The sequence below is a fragment of the Anas platyrhynchos genome, chromosome 1, assembly GCF_047663525.1.
Source record: "Anas platyrhynchos isolate ZD024472 breed Pekin duck chromosome 1, IASCAAS_PekinDuck_T2T, whole genome shotgun sequence".
NCBI classification, from domain to species: Eukaryota; Metazoa; Chordata; class Aves; order Anseriformes; family Anatidae; genus Anas; species Anas platyrhynchos.
In genome coordinates, this window is record NC_092587.1 from 38,560,039 (window position 1) to 38,585,703 (window position 25,665).

At 39.0% G+C, this 25,665-nt stretch overlaps 1 protein-coding gene across 3 annotated transcripts; it reads left to right on the forward strand.

Annotated features, from left to right (window-relative positions):
- On the forward strand, positions 1 to 25,146 carry TMEM19 (transmembrane protein 19). Of its 3 annotated transcripts, none has more exons than XM_027455572.3 (7): positions 1 to 248; positions 9,860 to 10,010; positions 16,495 to 16,608; positions 18,098 to 18,235; positions 18,539 to 18,793; positions 19,857 to 20,066; positions 22,397 to 25,146. In XM_027455572.3, the coding sequence occupies exons 2-7, from the start codon at positions 9,881 to 9,883 to the stop codon at positions 22,558 to 22,560; spliced, it is 1,011 nt and encodes a 336-aa protein (XP_027311373.1). In that variant the 5' UTR covers positions 1 to 248; positions 9,860 to 9,880; the 3' UTR covers positions 22,561 to 25,146. The 3 variants fall into 3 exon arrangements, with proteins under 3 accessions (XP_027311373.1, XP_027311372.1, XP_005024455.2); XM_027455571.3 differs by lacking the exon at positions 1 to 248 and adding an exon at positions 9,640 to 9,775; XM_005024398.6 differs by lacking the exon at positions 1 to 248 and having other exon boundaries at positions 9,649 to 10,010.
- The last annotated feature ends 519 nt before the right edge of the window (positions 25,147 to 25,665 follow it).

Below are 25,665 nucleotides of genomic sequence, written 5' to 3' on the forward strand. Positions count from 1 at the left end.
ATGGCTGGATGAGTTGCTGTGGTATCACTTTGCTGTTTGTGACTGAAAGAACGTGGACGAATTATCACAGCAAAGAAGCTGAATGGGCAGTTGAATATTGCTTCTGATAAGACTTCAGTTGTTGAAAATATCAAGAATCTGCTTTTTTTTTTTTTTTTTTTTGTCATAAGACTTGAATTCATCTTGCTTTTGCAACATTTGTGCTATGCAACTTCTGCTGAATCTGGACTGAGCAGAAGTATTGAAAGGTAAGGGATATTTCTGCTTAACTTTTTAACTCATTATTACAGCCACCTTGTTTAGGCAAAACTTTTGCTCCTTACTCTACAGTTTTTGTTTTATTTTCAGGAATTCTTTGGATTTCTTACATAATTGTACAATTCCTAAAGTGAAAAAGTCTTCAAATCCAGCAGTGGTTAAAGTTGGATGTGCAGATGTTTGTCCTGGGTGAACCAGCACTAAAATTCTGCACTGACAAAATCAAGAAGATTGTACTTGCATGAGTATTTAGTGACAGAAAACTTGTTCATTATTAAAGAGCATATCTTCTGAAATGCAGCTTGTTGCCACAGAGAACCTGTTGCTTTTGTCGATCTGCAAAACATAGCTAAATCTGTATTGCACCTAACAAATGTGTTATCCTCCTGTATGTCTGTCTAAATAAATAATATGTATCTGGTTTAACAGAAAACTCTGAACTGTCCAGGTACAATGCAACAAATAATTCTTCATATGTACTGTAATAAGTACATATTTACTAATGTGTAGGGTCTTCTGTGTCCCAAGACAACATTAATTTCAGGCTTTTACAATAACTGAGATGCGTGGAAGGCTTCATAATGCTGTGTGTTTTAATCCAGGTACACCCCAAAGGTAGATAATCCCCTCAAGAACTGTCTAGTTCCTTTGGTAGTTAGAGAGGTAAAAGTTGAAGCACAATTATCATGGATTTTAGTGAAGAATCCAGAGACTCTGGTTAGGGTTCACAGCATCTTTTACAAATGTTTAATAAAACACTCAATAAATACAATGTTTCATTGCATAAGAAAGAACTGGCAGATCATCTAGTTTCATGTTTTTCTTGATTCAGTTTCCCATGTGACCTGGAACAACATATTTACCAGCGTTATTCCCCTCCCTTAAACTTTGGCAGAATGTAATGTTTGTGAAGCTTTTTTAACCTCTTCTAACTTAACTGCTATAAAAATGCAAAGTGTGTGTTACTAATTCAGAAACAGAACACCCTCGGTACTTGAGCTGTGTCTTCATAATTGATGTTCCAGCTTCTCGGTTGTGGTATAACATTCAGCCATAATCTTATACTACCATTGCCTTCATACCATAAATCATTCCATTTAAAATTCAGTTTGCTTTTGATACTAAATTTTCTGCTAACCCATGCTTTTAGAAACCTGAAACAGTGAAATACAGTTGCTTTGAAATTGATTTAAGAGGCATTTTGCATGCTTCACTAGATCTTATATAATGGATTATAAATTTAAATGAAGGATATATAACTGCAAAAAAGAGTTTTGAAAGCTATTTTTCTGTATTTCCCTAGTCAGACCTGAATTTTGTACATAAACAATAACCTCTGTTGTGCCTCTAATGTTAATAAACTGAAACAAATAAAAATGAAGACTACCTTCAATAGTGTGAGAAGCGGTGACTACCTTTTATTTTTATCACAACTACCAGTAGCACATCAGTATTCATTAGATAATTCAACTGAAATGAACTTCCTTACCACCGGAAATATCAATTGTATCACTTTCATCCATGCATCTAAAATCAGTGCAAACTGTCATGGCTTAGGCAGGTGAAGCAAGATGTACTATCAGGGACAGTGCCTTAGTCATCTGTGCTTCTCTGTTATGTGTCTTTACCAGCTCAGTGAAAGCTGGCTTTGTAGCCTACAGCAGGTCTGTCCAGTGATTATGATATACTAGTACTAGTGTAATTCATCCCCTGGTTTAAAGAAGATGTGTCTACAAGGTAAGGGTAACCCAAACCCAAGGCATTTTGTGATTTACCACTCTGAAAAAAAATATCACTAATAAAAAATAACATTTTCTATATTTATTTCTCAGGAGCAATTAAAAAAAAATGGAAATTTAATATGGAACAAACAGCAAAACAAAAAAAAAATAGAAGAAAATAAATCCATTTAACTAGGGCTTGAGAGCCAATTTCTCCTTTAATAAAGCAGCAATTCTCACTGCAAGCTTGCTTTTAAAATAGTAATTAGTGAGAAACCACATCAGCCTGATGGTGTTAGCAGCATGTGCCTTGAGGTTTTGCGTCAGATCTGCACACTGTGTAACACATCTTCACTGCCTCGAAGGGCATTGCACCATTCATTGCACAGCCACAAAGCGTTCATCCCAGAGTTTATGTAAGGCTCTGTTTTGTTATGAAAGCATCCTGCCCCCCTTCACACGGAAAAGGCAGAGAAGTGGAGCCTCTCGCTTAGAGCAATTGAAATAATGTTGGAAAAGAGACGAGTAGGAGGCGGTACAAGTCATGCCCTGACTAGAGACCTGGTAACTGAAGCACTACCACCCGTTGATTATGCTGGCAGGGTTACTCCTGCTAAAGCTCATTGCATCGTTCAGTGCTGTTTTATTTCAGATGCAGATAAAGGCATGATGAGCAACTGCTTGAAATGTCTTAGTTTAAAACCCTTCACATGTACACTGTGTGCGCTTTGGTTCTTGAGCAACTGCTTAAGGAAAATATAGTTTGCCATCCCATTAAGGAGATTATATTTGAAATGTGTGTTGAATATTTCCCTGTTGCTCATCATCTTCCAATGGCTTGTACACTGGTGTGCTTTTTTAGTCTCTAGAGTGAAACATAAATTCAACAAACAGTTGGACTTAACAGCCTGTTGGCATGGTTTCTCTACAGGGAATAAATATTTAGGAATTTTATGAACTTTTTTTGTTGTTGTTGTTTTTTTTCATTTGGGGAAATGTAGATGTGCTAAAATCAGAACATTATTTCCAGCTGGCTTTGCTGGCTCCTGAAGTCAGGACATAGTGTGGACAAAACTCATATAATATACTGGCCTTAGAAGGGACAGTAGTCTGGTGTTGGAGTAGTCATTTAAGATTAGTAAGCCCAATTTCAATCCTTGTTCTGCCTCGTTCTGTTATGACTAGTAAAGGTCAATAAACATTGATTTCCAAGCTGTTTGGAGGTTAATGCACTTGATTTGAAATTTTTGATGGAATTGTCATGCCTGCAGTCAAAAATCTCTTGGGGTTGAAGTGTGCTGGAGCATCTACTTTGTTTGCTCTTGTTCATCCATTCATTATATTATCACTTCTACAATCCTACCAATGTTTTTCTTTGTGCTGTCATCATTCAGCAAAGGTTTTCCTACCTCTTGTTCTGCCTGAGGGCTCTTCCCATGCTCCACCCTTTCTCCACCAGTTCCTCAAGCATTCTGCCTGCCACTGTAAAAAATACAGTATTTATTTGCAATCCTCTTTTCTATGCTACAGATTTACTTTTTTATTTTTATTTTTTACCTGAAGCCTTCTTTATACGAAGACCCAGCTCAACAATTTAGTAGCCCTCATCTGCCCTTCCTCTGGACTGCATTTCCAAGTATTTTCCCTTTAAAAAAAGACTACAGCTTATGTCCTTCGATATTCAAGCACTCACTTCCAACTGAAATCAATGGGAGCTTGGCAAGCCTGTAAGAATTCAGGCTAGTAACAAATGCTTGTTTCTAGCAGTATTTTCCAGAATTCTCCAATTCTGCTCGATATTGTAGAGGTAAACATGATACAGTTCTTCTGAAAATCTTAAATCTAACAGTGTGATCTATGCAGGAAAATATATGTGCATAGTTCCATCACTTCTGCCCAGTCTGCCTAAACAGATGAAACTGCTAATTAAAATCATTATGTATGACAGGTTACACCCACTTGTGTTGTGGCAGAAGTGGAAGGACATGTGTTTTTACAGGCTAAAAATGTATTTATCTTAATGATTCTCTACCATTTAAAAGTTACCTAAATCTAAAAGCCAGCCACTCCTGCTCCCTTGCATAGTTAATATTCTGTCAACAGAGACTGTGCTCTGCCTGCCGAGGTGATAGAGAACAACAGGAGAGCTGTGAAGCCATTCCCATGGCTGTTCTCATCCACCATATGCTGGCATTCATTTCTCAAAGCAGTTTTCATTGCTGTGAGATAGGTTCCTCCTGGAGGAGCCTAGCCTCCCAGTTTTGCTCCAAATGTGTTCAAAGGCTTGACACATCTAACCCCAGATGTGCTCTGCACCACCTTAAAGTCCTGTAGCATCTACCTAATGCATGCCGATAGGAGCCTCTCGAATGGGGCAGAGCTCTCAAACACCTTGGATTCATTCAGTGCCAAATACCATGGGAGCATGAGCCTCAGCTGCCAGCTCTCAACACCATCTTGAAACTCTGCTGATCCTTCGTCATTCATCCACATCTCTTTTGTATAGTTGTGGTGGATTTCCTCTGCTGGGCAGCTAAGCTCCAGCACAACTGCTCTCTCACTCCCCCTCCTAAAAGGGAAAGGGAAAAAAGAAATGATTCCATTAAAATATAGTCAAAAAAAAAATCTAAAATCTTGTGGAGTGTTAACATGGAAATTAAAGCATAAAAGTTAATGTCTAAATATGGTGGGGTTTTGTGCTGTTGAAAAATAAAGTTGTAAAAATCAAAATCTTCCAAGGGGTTCCTTTGCATTCATTGTCATATTAACTATAAGACAAACAATATTTATCTCCAAACAAATTTTTAACAATGTCATCTGTTCAGTTTTTAAAAAACAGTGGCCATCTCTCTTTCATCCTCCCTCTACTATAAAAAAATATTTATCTTGTAAAACGGACTACTGAGGGAGGTACAATGGATTATTCCATGGTAGGATCAGCATTTTCTATTAATTTTATACCACTAAGAATAACATTACAAAAACAGAGTCCTCACAAACATGAATAACATTTAAGCAAGGAAGAGAAATGGAGAGTACCATACCAGAGCCAAAAAAAAAAAAAAAAAAAAAAAAAAAAGTAGAAGAAAAGAAAAGCAGAACATAAAGCTGCTTCAAAGTATCTTCATGAAACTTTTGAAATTTTAGCTATATTACAGCAAATCACCTAAATTCCAATTTATTCCTAGGAAAAGACTGAATGCGAAAGAGTTAATTTTAATTAGCATGCTATGTACAGTAGCATGCTATTATCTTCAGTTTGTCATGCTGCCTTTGCTCACCTCACATTCCTGTGTCCTTTTAAATTACCATACTTATTTTTAATTCTAGACTCTGCGCTGGTTGTATTTTGCATCCCATAGCCTTAGGTACAATGTCAGAAGGAACTCTTCATCCGAATACCTGGGTTGCTTATAAGTCTAATGATTTTTTTTTTTTTAATTGTCAGATTTTTCTTACTTCAAGTATGTATTTGTATATAAAAGTGTAGTGAAAAGCTTTCAAGCAACAGTTATTTGCCTTTTTTTAATTATCAAGCTTTTTAGCTATGTAAGCACGAATGGAGAATGTTTCTTTAAATATAAGTAAATACTGTTTATGAAATGTACATGTACATATTGCATGTATTGCATGTGATTTAACACGAAACTGATTCAAGATGGTATTTTAAGTATGTGAATTCTAAATTCACATTATTGTTATAATCTAGATGCACTTTAAAAAAATAACTTTTGCCCATTAAAACTGCCTTATTATTATTGTTATTTATTTATTTATTTTTATTGCAGGACCTAGTAAAAACAGAGTGCAATATTTAGAAAACAGGACTTTAAACATAGCATTTGGGTCAACAGCAGTTAATGGTGTAGACTCGTTACTTTCAAAAACGTGTCTACTTCTTTCAGTTTCCAAATATAGAAGTCTAATTCCAGGTTTCTTTCATTTTCTATTTTAGCCCTAACACTTAATGTATATTAAGCAACTGCAGGAACTTATCTAGGTTTCATATGATCAAAAACCCTGGAAGAGGGATGCACAAGGCCACATGACACAGATATCTCTGTGCTGAAATAGGGGTAAAAGTCAACATTATTCATGCCATGGTTGTTACAGAATTTGTAACTGAAATCACCTCTGCCATGCCAGGCATCGAGAGCTGTATTCTATTTTGCTTTTCTTGCTATAGTGAACTCTAAGAGCAGCAGCTGTGGCTTTACGCCAAGATTCAAGGTCTGTGAATAAGCAAGGGCAATTGTCTGATGTGTCTCTAAAGAGTTCTACTTAGCTCAGGTATGGCAGCTACAAAGGATGATGAAGGGTCCTTCAGAGCTCCGCAAACATGCCTTCTCTTTGCATCAGCTGGTATGTTGTGATTCATCATGGTCACATAGTTGTACAGTCCCACTGATATCAGCAAGGGCTGTGTGATTCCTGCAAGAACCTTTTTTTCCTCCATCAGAAATTCCAGCATCAGTCTCTTACACATGTGGTGGTTTTACTCAGCTGGGCAGCTGAGCTCCAACATAACCACTCTCACTCCCCCTCCTAAAAGGGAGAGGGGGAGAAAATATGATGGAAAGGGCTCAAGGATTGATATAAGGACAGGGAGATCATTCAACAATTATTGTCACGAGCAAAACAGACTCAGCATAAGGAGATTAGTATAATTTATTGCCTATAGTTAGCAGACGAGAACAGTGAGAAACTAAAAGCAAACTAAAAACACTTTTCCTCCCAATCCACTCTCTTCCTTCCCTGAACAGCACAGGGGAATGGGGGCTGTGGTCAGTCCATGATGCTTCATCTCCACCACTCCTTCACAGTCCCTCTCTGCCCCTGCTCCCTGTTGGGTCCCTCCCATGGGATGCCATCCTTCCTGAACTGAGCCTGTGGGGGCTGCCCACAGGCAGCAGCTCTCCAGGCACTACTCCCACACGGCTCCGTACCACGGGGTCCATCCCCCAGGAGCAAACTGCTCCAGCATGGGTCCCCTATGGGTGGGCGGCAGCTCCCCCCAGACCCCTGCTCCTGCGTGGGCTCCTCTCCATGGACTGCAGCTCCGGCCCGGGTCCTGCTCCTGCGGGGGCTCTCCACGGGCCGCAGCCTCCTCCAGGCCACATCCACCTGCTCCACTGGGGGCTCCTCCACCCATGGGGGGGCTGCAGTGTGGAGATCTGCTCCCTGTGGGACCCATGGGCTGCAGGGGGACAGCCTGCTCCACCAGGAGCCCCTCCACAGGCTGCAGGGGAACTGCTCCTGCCTGCCTGGAGCACCTCCTGCCCTCCTGCTGCACTGACCTTGAGGTTTGTTGGGCTGGTTCTCACTCCTCCCTCCCTCCCAGCTGCTGTTGCACAGCACTTTTTCCCTTTCTTAAATAAGCTTTCCCAGAGGCATAATCAATTTTGCTTAATGGCTCAGCTCTGGCCAGTGTCAGGTCCCTTTTGGAGCCAGCTGAATCTGGTCCTTATTTAATATGGGGCCGCTGCTGGACTCCTCACTGATGCCACCTCTGCAGCCCCCTCACTACCAAAACCTTGCCACATAAGCCCAATACAACAGGTTAGAAAACAAAACGTAAGCAATAAATTGAATAAAGCATTGTTGCAGTTAACGGTGTGTTTGAATGAACACATTTATGTGAGCTGATTACAGCAAAGCAAGCAGCTACTCGTTCAGCCACCAGTCTACATAGAACTGATCTTGCTCTGATCAAAAGTCACAGAATCACAGAATTTCTAGGTTGGAAGAGACCTCAAGATCATCGAGTCCAACCTCTAACCTAACACGAACAGTCCCCACTAAACCATATCCCTAAGCTCTACATCTAAACGTCTTTTGAAGACTTCCAGGGATGGTGACTCCACCACCTCCCTGGGCAGCCTGTTCCAGTGCCTCACAACCCTTTCAGTAAAGAAATTCTTCCTAACATCTAACCTAAAACTCCCCTGGCATAACTTTAACATAATCAACGTTAACGTTGATTATGGCAGGAGCATCTAAGCAATGTTGTATTGGTGTTATCCTTCAAAAGGTGTCCTGTTCTTACAAAGCAGCCTACCTGCTCATCCCAGGATTTCAAATCCAGATCTCAGATGGGGATTTAAAGAAAAATTTAGAGGTAAGAAGGAAGTCTAGATATACCAAAGTCAGTTCTACTACATTAGTATTAATGTTTTCAGGATCTCTACTTCAGAGAAAAAATGGGTGTTCCCAGTCAGCGTTATCAATAAATATAGTAGAAAATAAGATGAAGTCTGTTCAGCTTTGTCCAAGGCACCTGGCCCAAGTTTTGTCTTTATTTGCCTACAGCCGATACACTGTAAATGCCCAAGTGTTTAGCCTCCGGAACAGGCCTACTTCTCTTCAGCTAGAATCAGCTATCAGGAGGCCTTTACAGAATATGGTCACTAGTTTAGACAACATCTGAAGAAGCAGCCCGAAGTGATAACTGAATGTTTCATTCATAACAACACAAAAATGTATCAAAGCTCTTGTTGCAAAAGACTCCACAAGCTGGACTGTGTACTCATCCTGTTAGAAATTTACTGCAGATGCTGAATGAAAAGCAGAACATGCTTCGAAGATGAGTCAGGTTCTAGTGTGCCAGAAATATTCTTAAATCCAATAGAAAAACTATCAATTTTTACATGAAGATTATTCATTAGAATTTTCAACCTTAAAACTTCTGCTGTTCCTCAAAGACAACCAAAGCCCGTAACTAAATGTGCTACCCGCTCTATGTAAAATGTATTTTAATTAGCTTTTTCCCATTACTCAGCCACTCACTGAATAATTAAATACTCTGTTCTGCTGCTGTTTCAGATCTGTGAAAATAAGCACCTGAAGTTATTGGTGTTCATGAAATGACTCATCTGTGCAGGTGTTTGTAAGCTTTGAGGTTTTTTAGTCTGCTTTCCACAGAACAACTGTTGAATATGTTACCTTGGAATTCTCTTCTGAGATGCTTAAAATCTTATTTCATAGGTAGCAGCATCAAAGGAAAGAAAGGGAGGGGTTTGGACAAGTTGTGGAGCTTCACATCTCCCTGGGCTTTGTTGACAAAGCCTCTTAGGTGTGGAAGAGGGAGCTGTAGAGTCCTTCTAATAACTCGTGTTAGCTTTATTTATAGTCAAGTGTTTTGCAAGCGATTCTGGCATGCCCTCAGAAAAGCTCATGGGCAGGTTTGGCTTGTTTTTATTCCATGCTGCATTTGGGTAGTGTTTCAAGTCTGTCTTTCGTGCATTGATGAACTTTGCAGTGAACTCCACCAGCTTTCAAACCTCATCAAAACACTCATATCCTTAGCAAGCGCCATCCCTCTGGTTTTATTCCACAGAGAGGCAAAGTGGATTTTTATTTTATACAGGTTTATTTCATTTAACATGTAGACGAGCGGCAGTGCTGGGGCACACCGCCTGCACACTCAACACGCGGCCCTGCGCCGGCACCGGCGGGGAGCGAGGAAATGGCGGCCCCAGCGGCCGCGATGGCCGCCGGCACGGCGCAGCAGTGACCCTCGGCTCCTCACGGAGAGTTTTTCGGCAGCGAGGCCGCACCGCGCCCGTCCCACACCAACCCCCGGGCCGCCCCGGGCTGCAGGCCGGCGGCGTAGCCGGGCGACACGGGGGGAAGGCGGGGCGGGGGCCGCCCGCAGCTCGTCCCTGCCCTCGCCGCCGCCGCCGCCGCCGAGCCTGCGCCGTGCGGGGTCGCTCCGGCGCCGGCCGCGCTCGGTGTGGCGGGCGGGGGGCGGCCATCGCCGCCGTGCCGGTGGTGGCGAGCAGCCCCCCGCCATGCCCGTAGGTGCCGGGGGCGAGCGGCGGCCGCGGGGCGGGTGGGGCGGCGCTGTGGCTGATGCGCTGCGCCTTGTGCTTCCCCTGCAGGCGGCCTCCTCCTGGCTCTCCATGTCGTGCTACCAGGAGGATTTCTTCAAGGAGTACCTCAAGATGCTGGCGAACATCATCATCCTGAGCTTGCTCATTTGTATCTCCCTGGCCTTCTGGATCGTCTCCATGACTGCGAGTACCTACTATGGTGAGTCCAAAGGCTGCGTCCCGGGCTGGGGCCCGGAGCTTGCCGCCTCCGCTCCCCACTCCAGCCCCAGGGACCTGGAAGAGGCTCCTGCAGAGCCCTCTCCTCCTGGGTACAGCTGGCAGGAGTCCTGCCGGGAGCTGGTACCCTGCTCTGTCAGGGAGAGCAGCGATAGTGAGCACTGGCCTACTGAAAAGTTTTTGAAATGCACCTGCAGGCTTTGAACAGGGCATGCAGGAAGAGTTCTGGGGTCAAGGAAAAGAGAAACAGAGGAATTAGTGCAAGAAGAGAGGGATGCGTGGGTACACACAGTCAGCTCTGCTCCGTTTAAGCAAGTCGAGCGGGCTGTGTGTGGGTTTGTTGTGTAGGGTGACAGGGACACTGGTACTTTCTGTGAGCTGTTGTTCTGCTAGGACCATTTTTACAGCAGTGTGTAAACACAGCATTACTGCCTGCAACATCAGTTCAAGCCCAGAAGAGTTTAACTGCTTTCCCAGGACAAGTAAACACACGTCCTTAAGACCTCAGTTAATTTCATGCAGGAATAGCTTCAGTGTCATGGCATATTTGCTGATTGCCCAGGGATGCAGCATGAGCACGCCCAGGTGCTAGGTGTCACCTTGGATTCAAAAGGAGCTAGAATAAATACACCACCACCTATATAAACTGCCTCTTGCAGCAGCAGTTGGATATCAAGTGTTTTTCACTGTTTCAGGTTTTAGGGTAGCTATTAGGTCTCTTACAGCATTAAATCTGTATTATGTGGACAGTTCTTCTTTGGCTTGCAGAGGGATGCTAGACGCACAGAAGGTATGCAAGAAGCAGGCTTGACAAACAGGTTTTGTTAATTTCATTTTGAGGTAACCAAGTTGGTCTGAAGCATGCTTTTAATGATGTAATTTATGCATCTGCTGTCTACAGGTATAGCTCTCCCAGTTTTTCCACTAATCAGGGTATACCAGTCCTTGCTGTCTAACATGACTGAGAATTGGTAAGAGTGGAGAACCCTGATACCACATGTATCAGGACTAAGGACTGATAGGAAGGAGGGGACTAGAGTCAACTCCCCCTCTTTGTGGAGAGGGACTATGGAACAAGAAGGACATAGGACTTCTGTTGTCTATTTCTCTGAGACCATGGCAATGCCTTGGCTTGAGAAGGGGAATGAAACATATAGTAGGAGTGGGCTTAATGAAGTAGGAGAGAGAACTGATGTTCAACCTGTAAAAGCAATGAAATTTACCACAAATAAAAATATGCTACAAGCAGTCATTTATTAATTTACTGTTTATAGTTCATAGTAATGCTTAAGCACCAAAAAGTCACCAACATATGTGTAAAACGGAAGTATGAAAGAATCCATAATAAAGTAATGAATATGTTCCATCTCAGTCTTAATTACTAAATATAATATTAGTAACTTAGTACTAACAATGTTTTTCCCTAAGGATATACAACAAAGTCAGTTTTAAAAGTTTAAAATTGTGTTCATTAACTAGCCCAAGAGAATCTGTTTATATTCTGATACTGCTCACAGTCAAGATACCAAGAACCTACTTGGTTTGTAATTAGCAATACCAGGCTACACAGCATTGGAGATCACTTCCTGTACACCTGGTGGTGTTTTTGCTTTGAGTTTATGAGTCAACCTTTGGCTGCAAGGCTCACCTGCGTGCCTGCTGCGGCATTGGGATTTTCCAGTACACAGAAGAGAAGTTTGTTCATCTTGAAAACCTTTGTGCTTGCAATGACTAGCGTTTCACTGTCAGATGCGTTTGCCCTACTTTAAACCAATGAGCCTGCATAGCTGCAAAACTGTAGGTGCTGCTGATGGAAGCATTCTTGTTGAAAACCATCGTGTTCAGCTTTCCAGCAAGACAAGCTGCTGTGCCTGTGTGAAATGTTTATTCTATCAGACTGAGACCCAGTTGAATGCTAGATTTGTGATGTCATATATTCATACAGCAGATATAAAAAATCATTCCTCATGCTTTTTATTGTTTTAGCTCAAAAGCTGCATCAACAATTAACTTTTCGTAAGTTTCTGGGCTTTTTAAACAAAACTCACTTGAAATCTGGCTGGGATAGTCATCGGCTTAAGATACATTTTTGAGAGCTTTGTATCAATATTAAAAGAATGGAAAGGGACAATGTGTTAGACAGCAGTTATGTCACTTTCACCTACTGACTTCGTCATTTTTCTGGAAGTGAAATTCTATCAGAGCAAGTTATGTTGTTCAGGACATAATCAATAGCTTTCTTGGCTCTCTGGCTGCAGAAATAGAAGACTTTTTTTTTTTAACTCATAACAAGATTTTCTTCTTGTACTTTGAAATTTTTATGTTCTAAAATACGTACTTCTAAGATTGTTTCCAATGAAATGTATGTCTTCAAATTTAAAGTAAAAATAAGTTGGTATTAATATACTTATATTCTTACTGCTAAGGCGGTAGATTTATTGAGTCACCCTATGACTTAAATAATATACCCTCTAAATGGACAGTAATAACTCCTTTATTAGCTTTATTAATAGCTTTTATTTCAGTGACTGTTCTGGAATTTTAGAAGGAAACGAATATGTTTAGGATGTTGGTGATAAATCATCTCCTTAGAAGATAAGTTGCTATGGACACTGGTGCTTTATGGAATCGTGTTAAATATGACAGCTGAGTGGGACATTGTCTGCCTGTTCTACAAGCTCTTTTAAATTCACATCATAATGACTTGAATGACTAAGAAAGGGACAAACTGGAAACTCAAGAAAAAATATTTTAGAAGGCACTGTAGATAATTTGATGAGTAAGTATCTTTAAAATAAAATATGTCAAAGTATTTTTTATTCAATTAATTTTGTTTGTAAAATTAAACCACTTGTAGTTTTGAAAACCATTTTTATTTTGTTTGAGAGTTGTTCAAATAGTCTCCCTTGGTGGTTTAAGTGTTCAAATTTAAAAATTGTCAGTGGAGAATATCATTAAAAGCAATCATTTCTTGTAAAATGTTTTGATCACTTTCCAATTAAATACTTCAAAACATTCTAAACTGGCTTTTTTTTTTTTTTTCTGTGTAACAAAGATAACAGGTGAGCCATTTTTGCTTAGATGTTAATACTAGGCCTGAAGTCATTTTTCTCTTCAGTTCCAAAAATGCAGTATTATTTTCAAATACAGAAACTGTGATTATGTAGAACTGTTTTCATACGATTCTATGAAAGCAATGAATTGATAGATTTTAACGCAATGCATTATGAATTGTTCTGTGAGGAAAAATAATAAGCTACAGTCAAATACTTGAATATGGCCATAGCACAGGAAGTTCATTTTGTTTAAATTATGGTAGTTAGTAAACAAAGTAAACAGAAGCACAGAGATGCATTGTCAATTTTGCCACCCCTCACCTCATGTGCACCGTTCATTTAGCAAAACGTGTAAATCCAAAATCCACACTCATGTGAAAACTCAGGACTTCCGTAACGTGACAGTTCTGTTGCAGCTACTGTCGGAGAACACAAAGCAGTAGAAAGGATTCCCCCACTAAGTGAGGTACCATAACTCTTGGAAAAAGGATAACTCTTAACATAAATACATGTTTTCAGTCTATGCTGTATATACCACACCACAAAGAAGACAATTCCTCATGTGAACATGTTGTGCAAGCCAAGGGAAAGTGTCTTGTCACTAAATATGAATTAATTATTAGGAATTAATCAATTAAATAATAAGAATCACTTGCTAAAATAAATAAAGGGCTAAAAGATGAAAGAACAACTCCTGTACATTAAGGAATGACTAATAATAAGGATATTGAAAGAGATATCATTAATGAATCAGTGATCGAAACTGGTGATAACCATTTGATTGCAGCGATGCTGAGATTTTTTTTCTAGATAAAATTGAGAAAAGTAAACAGTGGAACATAGAAGTGGAAAACAATTAGTCTAGGGACTCTTTAGAGAAAATATACCAGAGGCTTTTGAGGGTAAATATGTAGTAGAAGACATGACTGTTGGATGCAGCATGTTTTTAAACAAGTCTCTGCAAGGCTCCAGAGACCAAGGTGTGCAGTTAATTGCTTATACTACTGCCAGGTTGGGAAGCGGCTGTGTGTGTGTGCATGTGCAGTAAAGAAGGACTACTCAAAGCACAGAATAACAAGTCTGAATCATTTGTGATCCTCAGCTAAACCAAATTCCACGGATTAGAGAAACAGACAGAATTGGGAGAACTGCACTAGATAACTTGAAGCTCACTTGAGGATAAATGTTTAGATAGAAATCAGAATGTGCAACACCAGACTTGTGTATTTAAGGAAAAGGTAGACAGATGATACACAAAGTTTATAGCATCTGTTGTTCCATAAAAGTCGTGATTTAACAGGGGAGCCTGGGTCTTGCTGAAATAAGCTTAATTTTTCAGTTCTTTTGCTGTTCTTAGTGTTCCTAGTTCTCTTTGAAAGTTTCTAGAGCTAGCCCTTTTGGTAAAAAAAAATTGATGGTTAATAAAGTCATAAGAACACTCATTGTAAAGGTAATGGATGTGTTTGCAGGTTCTGAGAAACATAAATTCTCCCTGTGGAGATGTGCTCCTGTGGGGGAGAGGGAACCCAAGAGCTTGGTTACTGTGAATAAAGATGATCAGGTAGTAATGGAAGAAGAGAACAGCAAATACATGTATTTTACACCACAGCTCTCTGTAATTAATATGCTGCATGACTGAAGGAGGTCAGCAGCCTGGTTCAGTCAGTACAAGCAGGTCATGAGGAGGAGGGCAATTACACTGTCCAGGTTACTTAATATGTTATCATCTTTGTTTGGGAAGGACACACACTTCATTGCCAAAAAAATAAAATAAAATCAATAGATTGCTAGTAAGGAAGGAAAAGTATTTTATAATAGTCAATTCATGGGGTCTGCATGTACAAAAGCACTGCCTACACCTGTGTTCATCCCATCACAGCGGGATCAGCAAGGAACAAGGATGATCAGTGCAGGTAACAGCATCCATTTGAAGAAGACTTCCTAATTATAATTGAGCACAGAAAGGGGGCATCTCTGTACGTCATGAATGGCAGAAAGCATGTGAATAGGAAATCACAAAATGGGATGCTGAGTCAGACGTTTGGCTGGATCGTGTGCTAGTTCTTACGTTTTCAGCTGGGTTTAGTGTGGAAACAAAATGGTTTGGGTAGCAACAAAAGAGGAATTTTCTTTTTTATTATCGTAACAGAAGACCAAACATCTAAACTTCCATTCTAATGTCAGTACAAATCATTGGTGGTGATGTGAGAAACTGGTGTTTTTTTTTCATGGACTAGCAGGAGGACAGAATTATTGTATAAAGGAAATGTGGATTTCCTGCTAGTTTTATGAGAAGACCTAAAGCATCACCGTGGCTCAACTAAGCACTTAAATATGTTACAGAATATGTAAAATTTCCATACAAATAGAAAGGATAGACATACAAAGCTACCAAAACACAAGCTGTTAGCTAGTTTATGTACACGCAGATGCCTCCTCTACACAAAGATGTGAATCTACACCTGGAGTCTTCTGTCAGCCATGTAGAAATCCTTCCATTAACATAGTGTAAAATTCTTATTGATGGTGCAAACAACAAAATGATAGCAGTACGTGTGTCCTAGGAATATTTCAGGATACATACATGGATGAAACAAGGGACGTAGAAATCTGCTTCCTTTTCATTGATGAGAGCTACCAGACTAAAGCTTTTGATAAACAATAACAACTTCCTTAAATCCCTACTATTTGCCTTTGCTTGAAAGGCAAGGTGGAGTTTCCTTTCATAGCAGAAAAGTGCTAAAAAGCATTAGTGACTGCAGACAGTGCTGTTCATTCTCTATAATGTTGTCATGTATGCTGAACTTTGATCAAAATAAAAACCAAAACAAAACATCGTCACCATTAACAGATGTGATTTGTTCAGTTATAACACAACTGATGGACATGTGAGAACAAGTCCTGTGCCTAAAGGGGGCCTTTTCCTACCAGGAAAGCTGGGTACAGACTCCTTGTCAGGGAGTGCAGGGACAAGGAGTAGCAGCTTTAAAATAAAAAGGGTAGATTTAGATTAGATATAAAGAAGAAATAATTTACTCAGAGGGTGAGGCCCTGGCACGGGCTGCCCAGAGCAGCTGTGGGTGCCCCATCCCTGGAGTTGCTCAAGGCCAGGCTGGATGGGGCTTTGGGCAACCTGGGCTGGTGGGAGGTGTCCCTGCCCATGGCAGGGGGTTGGAGCTGGGTGGGCTTGAGGTCCTTTCCCACCCAAACCATTCTGTGATTCTATGAACATGATCTTTGAGGGAAGCTCTTGACCTGTTTTGTTTACTTAAAGTTGCTTTATAGTTGCTTTACATGAAAGGAATACTAATCAGATTTTAAATGTATACAAGGTGAAAAATACTTTTCAGATATAAAGGCATTAAAAAGGCTTATAAGGATGATCTGTAACCATTTTATTTAAATTACCAGGTAATTTACGACCAATTTCTCCGTGGCGCTGGCTTTTTTCAGTCACGGTTCCACTAGTGATTGCTACACAGGGTGTGAAGAAGAAGAGTCTTGACCACAGTGGTGCATTGGGAGGTATGTTTCTTCTGAGGTTATTAAGTTAAATGCTTAATAAACTGAATTAAGTCCCTTTTTACTGTACATAATACTCTTTTAAGACTTTCCCACCTAGTTCTATTATATTAAAAAAATAAATGTAAGCATACATTTGAATTTATAGTGATTTTAATTATGTTTTAGTCAAGTTAACTTCTGCTGCTGTTTGTAATGCATTTGATAAATATTGTCATTAGATTTATATAAATCTGAAAGGTTGTTTTGAACTTAAATACAGCGTGCAGTAAAATCTGCATGGCTTTGTTTGCTTCACATATCTAGAGATAATGAAATGCTAGAGGCAGTGGTAAAGAAATAGCCTAAAACTGAGCCATGCCAGCAGCCTTACCTGCCTGGTAGGAAACCAGCAAAGATAACATGTTTCTCCTTTCTGTAACATCAACAGTTCCAGGCATTTTTGGCCTCTCGCAAATATGAAGAAAACTAAATGTGTTCTTCAGTTCAAGCCAATGACCATTTCAGCAATGTTTTTTCTTGATCACATGTGAGAAAAAAAAACAGTCAGTGTTCATTGAAATGTGATGCAAGACTTGTGGGTGAGGTGGCTGACCTTTGTCTTGTGGTGTCTGAATTGATGGTCAGTGGAAAGAAGCAAGTCTTCACATCCTTTCCACCTGTGTCACCCATCTTGCAAATCTTGTTTTGTATGTGAGTTAAAAGGAAGCATTTTCTAGATTTAACAAAGTTTTCTGCTATGCTTTTATCTCTTAGTATAACAGCTCTGCTAGCCAGCTTATACTGGCATTCATTTTGCACACAGCTAATTTTCTTTCAGTCAGGGAGAATTGAAATCATGCAGTGGGCAGTGAGTTTGACCTCTCTTGTGGAGGAGGTAGGAAAAGAAACATCCAGGAGCTCAAATACTTAAGAAAATAACAGAAAGAAGATTTAAAAAAAAACGGGGGAAAAAAGAGAAAACAGAAGGGAAAAGTAGCAGCTGTTAAGATATGGAGGAGGGTTATTTGGTTTATCTCAGAGACCTTGTGTGGGGGAGAGGTTTGATCCCCAAACTGAAGATAAACTTGGGGATAGAGAGGCTGCCACAGCTGTCTATATGCTACTCATACAAACAATCAAATTCTTTGGGCAGGGTATGTAAATTTCAATTAGATATCCTTCGGCTTTTCTGTATTGCTCTGTCTTTTGCACAGTATTGCTGATTTGTGGCAACAGAAGGTGTTCAAAAGGAGTCATATGCTTTAGCAGTAGCAATAAAATTAGCAATTTAGCTTTGAAAGTTAAGAGAAAATGGTAAAAGTAACTGTTTTTATGTCAGTGAAGATGTCTCTGGAGTTCTTGTTACAGGTGTTAAATGCTTCAGTAATTCCCTTACTGCATATTTATCTCAGATTTATCATGACAATCACTTATCATGAAGATCATACTAAAGAGATTAAGTTGTTACATGAAAGAACGTTACATTGATGTGTTTTTTTTTTTTTTGTAGGATTGGTGGTTGGATTTATCCTTACAGTTGCAAATTACAGTTTCTTCACTTCTTTGCTTGTATTTTTTGTTACTTCTTCAAAGCTTACTAAATGGAAAAAAGATATAAAGAAGAGAATAGATTCTGAATACAAAGAAGGTAAGCCCTAACACTTTGATTTTGTCAGATCCCTTGTGAAGAGCAAATACTGCATATTGCACTGTATTTCAAAGGGTCCGATGAGATGTAACACCCAAAGAAGAGAACGATCCTGTCATTCCATCCCCTTATTCCCCTGAATGTAGCGAGCAACTTACCTTTTTCTTCTGCCCTATTACGTAAATTGTTAAATATTTTCTGTTTTGAAATTGTCTTTTTAAATTTAATTTTATATGTCTTTCTGCTGTTCCATTTCAATGTGTTTTGTCTGAAAATGCTAACATTTAGTTTTTGTCACTTTAGGTGGACAGAGGAATTGGTTACAAGTATTTTGTAATGGCGGTGTTCCTACTGAGCTGGCTATCTTATATATGATAGAAAGTGGACCTGGTGAAATTCCAATAGACTTTTCAAAACAATACACAGCATCATGGATGTGCTTATCGCTTTTGGGAGCGTTGGCATGCTCTGCTGGTGACACATGGGCGTCAGAGATTGGTAGTGTTATGAGTAAAAGCCAGCCAAGGTTGATAACAACCTGGGAAAAAGTTCCAGTAGGTGAGGAGTTATCTGTTCTACATGTTCTTGTCTTAATATTTTCTTGATTGTTTTGAATTGCTTGTCCAACTTGAAAAGTTCAAAAAAAGCCTCAGAAAAGCAAACATTAGGAATCTGAGATTAGAAAATGTTAGCAGGAATGCATTCTGTGAAATGTGATTTACTCGGTTGTGTTTCTGCTGCATATCGTCTGTGAGATGCGTCAACACAGCATCCTGTGAGCTAAAATCATCCTCAGTGACTGCTGTCACTTCTTGTCTCTGGTACTATTAGAAGCCTTTATACTGCTGATAATGCAAAGACTACAAGTTATCTGAATTTTTCAGTCATTAAAATTTCAATCAATAGAAGAAAATATAAATATATACATACAGATATAATGCAGATGCTACAGAAAATTCACTTCTTAACCAAATCGCTCATTTCCCTTAATGTACTACAGAGGGTACGTAAAATAAACCTTCTGTCTGTGAAACCTTGCCTGCAGATGACATTGCAGCCTTAAAGCACTGTGTTTTTTGAGTCTTGCTGGCATGTTGTTCTCAGTTTTAGATCTTGTGGGCCATGATGTAAATGCATGGACATTTTTTTTCTCATAATAAGTGTTCTTTTTTTTTTTTCAGAAAGCTTTCATCTTCTTTTCTAGGGATTTCGCTCTTTCTTTTAAATGTGTTGGTGAAATACATCTTTGTATACCTCTGAAAGAGGCGTTGTTTTAATAGCATGCACATCTCAAGCTCTGTGTTAGAGCAAATTTTTTCCTTCATAATTAACAGCAGTCGAATACACTGAGAAGTGTGCAGTCTGCTTTTGTTTAATTTATTGCTAGTGAATATTTCTTGATAACCTTAGAGACTTGGAAAGTAATACGCAGGCTGTAGTGGTACAGGGTAAGCTTCTCAGCATCACATGGGAATTGTAAATAAAAGCCTTGGTAGCAGAGTCTTATGGATAAAAGAAAGGAATATGACTGAGCATAGTTGTGGTTTCATATGAAACATCTGAATAAATTTAAGTCTGTAGGAAAAAGTCGGTAAAACAGCTTGGTTTTGTTTGATTTTAGGTACTAATGGAGGAATTACGTTAGTGGGCCTCCTCTCAAGTTTGCTTGGTGGCATGGCAGTAGGAACAGCCTACTTCATAACACAGCTCATTTTCGTGAGTGACCTGGATGTGTCCGCGCCACAATGGCCAATTGTTGTGTTCGGTGCAGCAGCTGGCTTGCTGGGATCAATTGTTGACTCGTATTTGGGAGCTACAATGCAATACAGTGGTAAGATTCTTATTTTTTTTGTTTTTTTCCTCTCCTAATGTAACCTAAAAATGGACTTAAATGTCAGGAACGGCTGAGGAGGTAATTTTTAAGTGGGGAAAAAATACAGAGTTAGCATCACAAAGGACAAAGAGAGACAAAGTAATGGGCACCCTAATGAAAACAAGAGCAAGGACAGTTGGTCCTTGTGTCTCTCATCCTCTTCCTTTTGCACATTTTGGTTTGTTTATCTTACATTACTGTATTGCTGACAGCTGAAAGAGACCAGAGATCTCCAGCATGTTACCTTGGAAAAAACAGTCGCTGCCTCCTCCTTTTCTGTGTATTTAATTATGGTAACCTTTTATGAGAGAAAACGTCAGCTTAATTTTATCCATTCACTCAGACTAATTGGTAACTGCTGAGTCTCCATTTCGTACTCTGGAGACTTACCGGTAGTGTCAACTTCAAGAATTAAATAAGAGGAGCTCTGAGAAGATGTGCACAGTATTTTACATTCTTTTTTTTCAACTGCTTAATACTCTTTCCTGTAAATTAAGTGTTTTGCAAACTAGCTGATTTTTTTTTTTTTAAATGAAACAAATTCTTGTCCATTTAAAAAGATTGTTGTCTGGTTGATTATAAATAATTCCAGTATTTATTCACTCATTGATCTTCAGGATCGTTGTGAATGAACAACAAGTACAGGCAACCTTCAGGCTAAGTCCTACATTTAAGAATTGTTTAAAGACTATATCTGACATTTTTTTTCATCAACTGTTTTGCAGAGAGAATTTAAGTTTTCAGATTTTACTATAAATATACTTCTTGGTAGAAGTCAGGGTTTGAGTTTGGAGATGAACTGTCTGAGATATAGAAGCCCGTTGAAGCTACCATCACAGTGAGAACTGCAAACTGAGAACTGATGTTGTAGATTTGGCTTTCCAGCAGTTTTTATGCTCTATTCTTCGTAGATCCAGTAAAGTCCAAAACAAAATGGAATGCTCAACCATTTGAGGAATTTTTGGATATAATACTTCTGTACTAAGGAGGGAACATTTAAGCACTCAGGCAACGTCTCGTTCTTCTAATGAGGCAGATGCATTAAGAGAATGTGGTAAACCTAGCTAATGCATGTCTGCATTTGTCAGCATCTATTTCTTCTTCACTTCAGATACTTTTCCATGCTCAGCAACTTATTTTTTGAGCTGCAGCAGGGACAGTGTTCAAGTTCCTTAACTTTTCCAAATTCATAAGCTGGAGAATACATACCATACACACATACATGCTATACTGTACATACTGTAATATAGACGAAAAAGTGCTGCTCACGGTTGTACACTCTGTTAGCTTATGTGTCCCTCTTTATTTTAACCCACTTTCCCCACCCATATTCAATGTCCTTTCATAAGAACTACTCCAGTCTCCCTGTAGCATCTTGAAAAAATATATAAATATAGCAGTGGTAACAAAGAACTGTGGAACTGTTGTGTTTTTTAAAAATACTTTATTTTATTTTTTATTTAAAACATTTAAAATACTTTAAATGTGTGTGGATGGAAGTGAAGCTCTGGACTCTGAAAGCTGGAGAAGAACAAGTTTTAAATAATTTTATTATTATTATTTTTTAAATATGACAGTGCTGCCTATCTCTTCTGTCAAAGTTTTGTGTATTAGTAATCTTCGCAGCTTTGGTTTATGTAATAGTCTGTGCTTCCTGCTGTTCCTGAAAGAAAGTTCTTCTCTACCACACACACATGAAAACTTTGCTTCATCAGCTATGCAGAATTAGACCAAGATTTTCCTATGTTGCCAAGCTGAGATTATACCTATCTTGTAAATAGCCAAGCTAGTGTAAAGGCTTGCTGTTACTGTTCTATGTGTTTATACTCTGAATCTACACTATATGTAAATTTGTGGTATATATTTATGAAAAGTAGTCCCAGTTTTCCTTTCGAGGAAACTTAAGACTTTCTAAAACATAGCAAGTGTTGGGATTTAAATATAAAGCTTTGAAGATTTTTTTTTTCTGTAGCTCTTTTGAATTAGCCAAAAACAACTTGCTTTGTTATGGAGCTATGAAAAGAGATCGGTAGACCTTGTAGAAGTGCAGCTTCTCAAATGAAACAACTTCTAACATAAAGCATTGCACGTACATCCTATTCTTTGAATCTACCAGATTTGGCTAAGTGGTAAGATTTAACTAATTCAGTTCAGTTTGTTGGTGTCTTTTCGTGCTGAGGTTTGGCACCACAGTGGTAAACTGAACCTAGGAGGTTGCACACATTTGCTTGCTAAGTTTCTTTTCATCTGGGTGGGCTTTTTAAAATGAAGTCTTTTTCTTTTCCCAGGTTTTGACAAGAACACTGGCATGGTTGTCAACCACCAAACAAAAGACTCCGAGCACATATCTGGAAAATCCATACTAGACAACAACGCAGTAAATCTTTTTTCTTCTGTACTCATTGCTCTGGCGCTTCCTGGTGTGGCATGGTGTTTCTGGCCAAGAGGTTGAAATGGTTTAAGGCTTTCTGCGTGTGGTTCAGTTATATTCCGTTGTACTTACAGACTCCTAAGAGTGCTCTTTGAGCTCTCTTGAAGAGAGGGATCTGAACCTTTGAGAGAGCCAAAGGACTTTCCATCTCAACTTATTTAGCCTACAAGCTTCATATGGCAGTAGCCATCTGTCAAGGCAAAGGAGGGGTTTTGTCAATATGCTCTTGCCGCTCTTTAAGTGGGTGTAGATCATTGCCAAATGAGGCGAAGCACTTTTTTTATCCTCATGGAGCTGAAGGGTTGGCTTCTGTGTTCTCTATGGCAGAGCAAGAAGCTGGAAATAGAAGTCGTCTAATCTACATTTACCAATGTGATAGAGCACTGCAACTGTTCAAGCCAGGCACAAAATACTCTGCAGCTTTATGCAGTGGTAACACGGGTGAAATGGATGAATTTTGGTTTAGTATTTGCCATAATCTGCAGTATGTAGGGTTTTGAGGAAATACTTGGGGGAAGAGAAGTAAGCCTTGTTGCCTATTTTGTATCCTGATACAATCTCCACCTCCCTGAAAATAGGGTTCGCAAAAGTGATGCTACGATAATGCTATAATAAAGTTTGAAGCAAAAGACTAAATTCAGAATAAAAATGCACTAGTTTTTCCAATAAGAATAATAAACTTATCCATGTTTGTTTGAAATTCTTATTTCTTAATTAATGCTATATAAGAAGATTATTAACACTGTCGTAACGTGGTACTTATTAAATTGTGTAACATTAAATATTACAGTTTTGCGTTCACATTCATCTTTTGATAAATATGAGCATTGTTTCTGTAAGCGTAAAATTACTTCATAATATTTAGCATTCTGAGTAACCCATATTCTTTAGTTCTTTTTAAGCCATGTAAGTTTTTTCTATTTTGTTCAGGGCTGCTATTCACAGGTGATAGCTTCAATCAAAGAAGCTACAGAGGTTATCCTCTGTAGGGATGGGGAGAGTCTTACTGGCAAAGCATTTCAAAGGGGGAATTTAACTTCTGGTGCTTGGGCTGCTATATTAGATGATTCCATCTTTCATTGTTAATTATAAGATGTAGAAGTCATTTAGCCATTATAGATTGTATTTAAACTTTATGAATATCCTCATAATAACTGGAGACATTCAGAAAGTAGGGCCTGTACAATTAACGTATAAGAGATTTTTCTTTTTATCTTCAGAGATAGATGAATATTTGTGTTAAATAGCTGAATTATTTATTTATTTTACAAATGTGGTGTACATTGCCTGTCCAAATTGATTTGGATTGTGTATTCTGTCACCTTTTATAAGAATATTCAAAAAATGTAACACCTCCTATGTCAAATTTATTCATTTGAAATCTGGAGTTTATCATTGGACCTAGTTAATTGTATTTTCCAATGATATAGACGAGATTTCAACCTTATGAAAGCTTTCTGAAATGAACAAATTGTGTGGTTGATGTATGCCAGTGTTCCTATGGGAAGGTACATGGTTATAAAAGGAATTTATGCACTTAATCTGTAACAGTAAACACAAGAGATTTTTATGCACTGAGTGGATTTATGCTGCTTCTACATAAACGCTGTATTAGCAATCTTTTAAGATTTTATTAATATTTTGTCATTTCTAGAATTAAGAAATACAGTTTTTTTGTAAGGTACTTTTGCTTTCAATTAAATGTCTTATTTTTTATTATTTTGTTTCCCGAAACAAAGTATGCTTTCAAGTCAAACACTGAAGTAGACTGAGTCTGCTTTTCACTACTGTTTAATATGAGTCTCATTTTAAAACTAGCTTGTCACAGTTGGAAGACATCTGTAATTTAAAACACATAGCAGCATGAAATGCTTTGATCTGTTATCGTATGAATTATTGTGATCCAAATGAACTCCTGCAGGTAGGACCTTCAAAAGCCATTATTGAGAATTTAACATTTGTCATATCTTCATAGTGATGGCATTGAGTTGTTTATGAAATTTCCACTCCTAAATTTTCAATATTTAGAAAGATCTGAACACTCTTGAACTCTCAAAGGGACAGCATTAACTCTGAGTATACTGTATTGACTGGGGTGTACCTTATGGAAATGTTATTACCTCCATCTTTTTTTTTTTTTTTTTTTTAATAGATATTACAGGAAGGAAGTTACAATATTTGATTATCTGCTTCCAAAGTGATATGTGTCACTAAGAGCAGTTGCTGAGATGAGAAAGGAGCACAGGAGTACTGCCTGTCCATATGATAGAGAGAGAGAAAGAACGTGTAGGAAGTAAAAGGGAAAATGAGGAGGAGCTGGGATAAAACCAAAGAAATTAAAAACACCTGAGTATTTGTTTTTGCTTCAGAGCTATTGGTACCTTTAGTATATGAGGTAACTCTGTCACTAAATTTCCTTTCATATTGAAGTGGCACATTTTTCCACATCATATTTTCCACAACCTCAAGAGGATACACTTGATTTTTTTTAACTGAATTATGAAACATTGGTCCTCATTCTTTGCTTGATTTTTAGATGTGTTAGAAGTTCAAGTAAAAGTATGTTTATGGCATAATTTACTTTTAATAAATAACATCTTGCAATCACTTCGTGTACGAGAACTCTTTAACCAGGTCTCACTGAGGTTTGGTTACCATAGGGTACCAAAGTTACCATAACTGGGTAATCTCTCTCCATTTAAATACTTTTTTTGATGGGTGGGGGGTGGAGGGGCTGTGCAGTTTTCAGAATTAATGGCCTGTTGTGGTGTGTAGAGCAGGTACACGAATTCACAAGGACTGGGGTCCTACAGAGCTCCCAAGCCTGGAGCCACCTTCAGTAACTACTGCAAGTCCCAAATGAAGATGAAACACAGGAATGTGGAAATAAAACCGTCAGGCAGGTGGCATCTTGTGCTTAGGTACTCACAGGTCTGTCAAACTCTGTCAAAGCAAAGCAAATTCCAGCAGGACAGCGTTTATTCAGTAGCTTTTCTTGAACTTCCACCCCCAAGGAGGAATTGGGTCAGTATGAATACCTTGCCACTACAACCAAGGACTAAGCCTCAGTTTTCTTTGAAACGCAGCGAGCTGGATAACCATGGTGCTCTGCTTTCCTGTGTGATC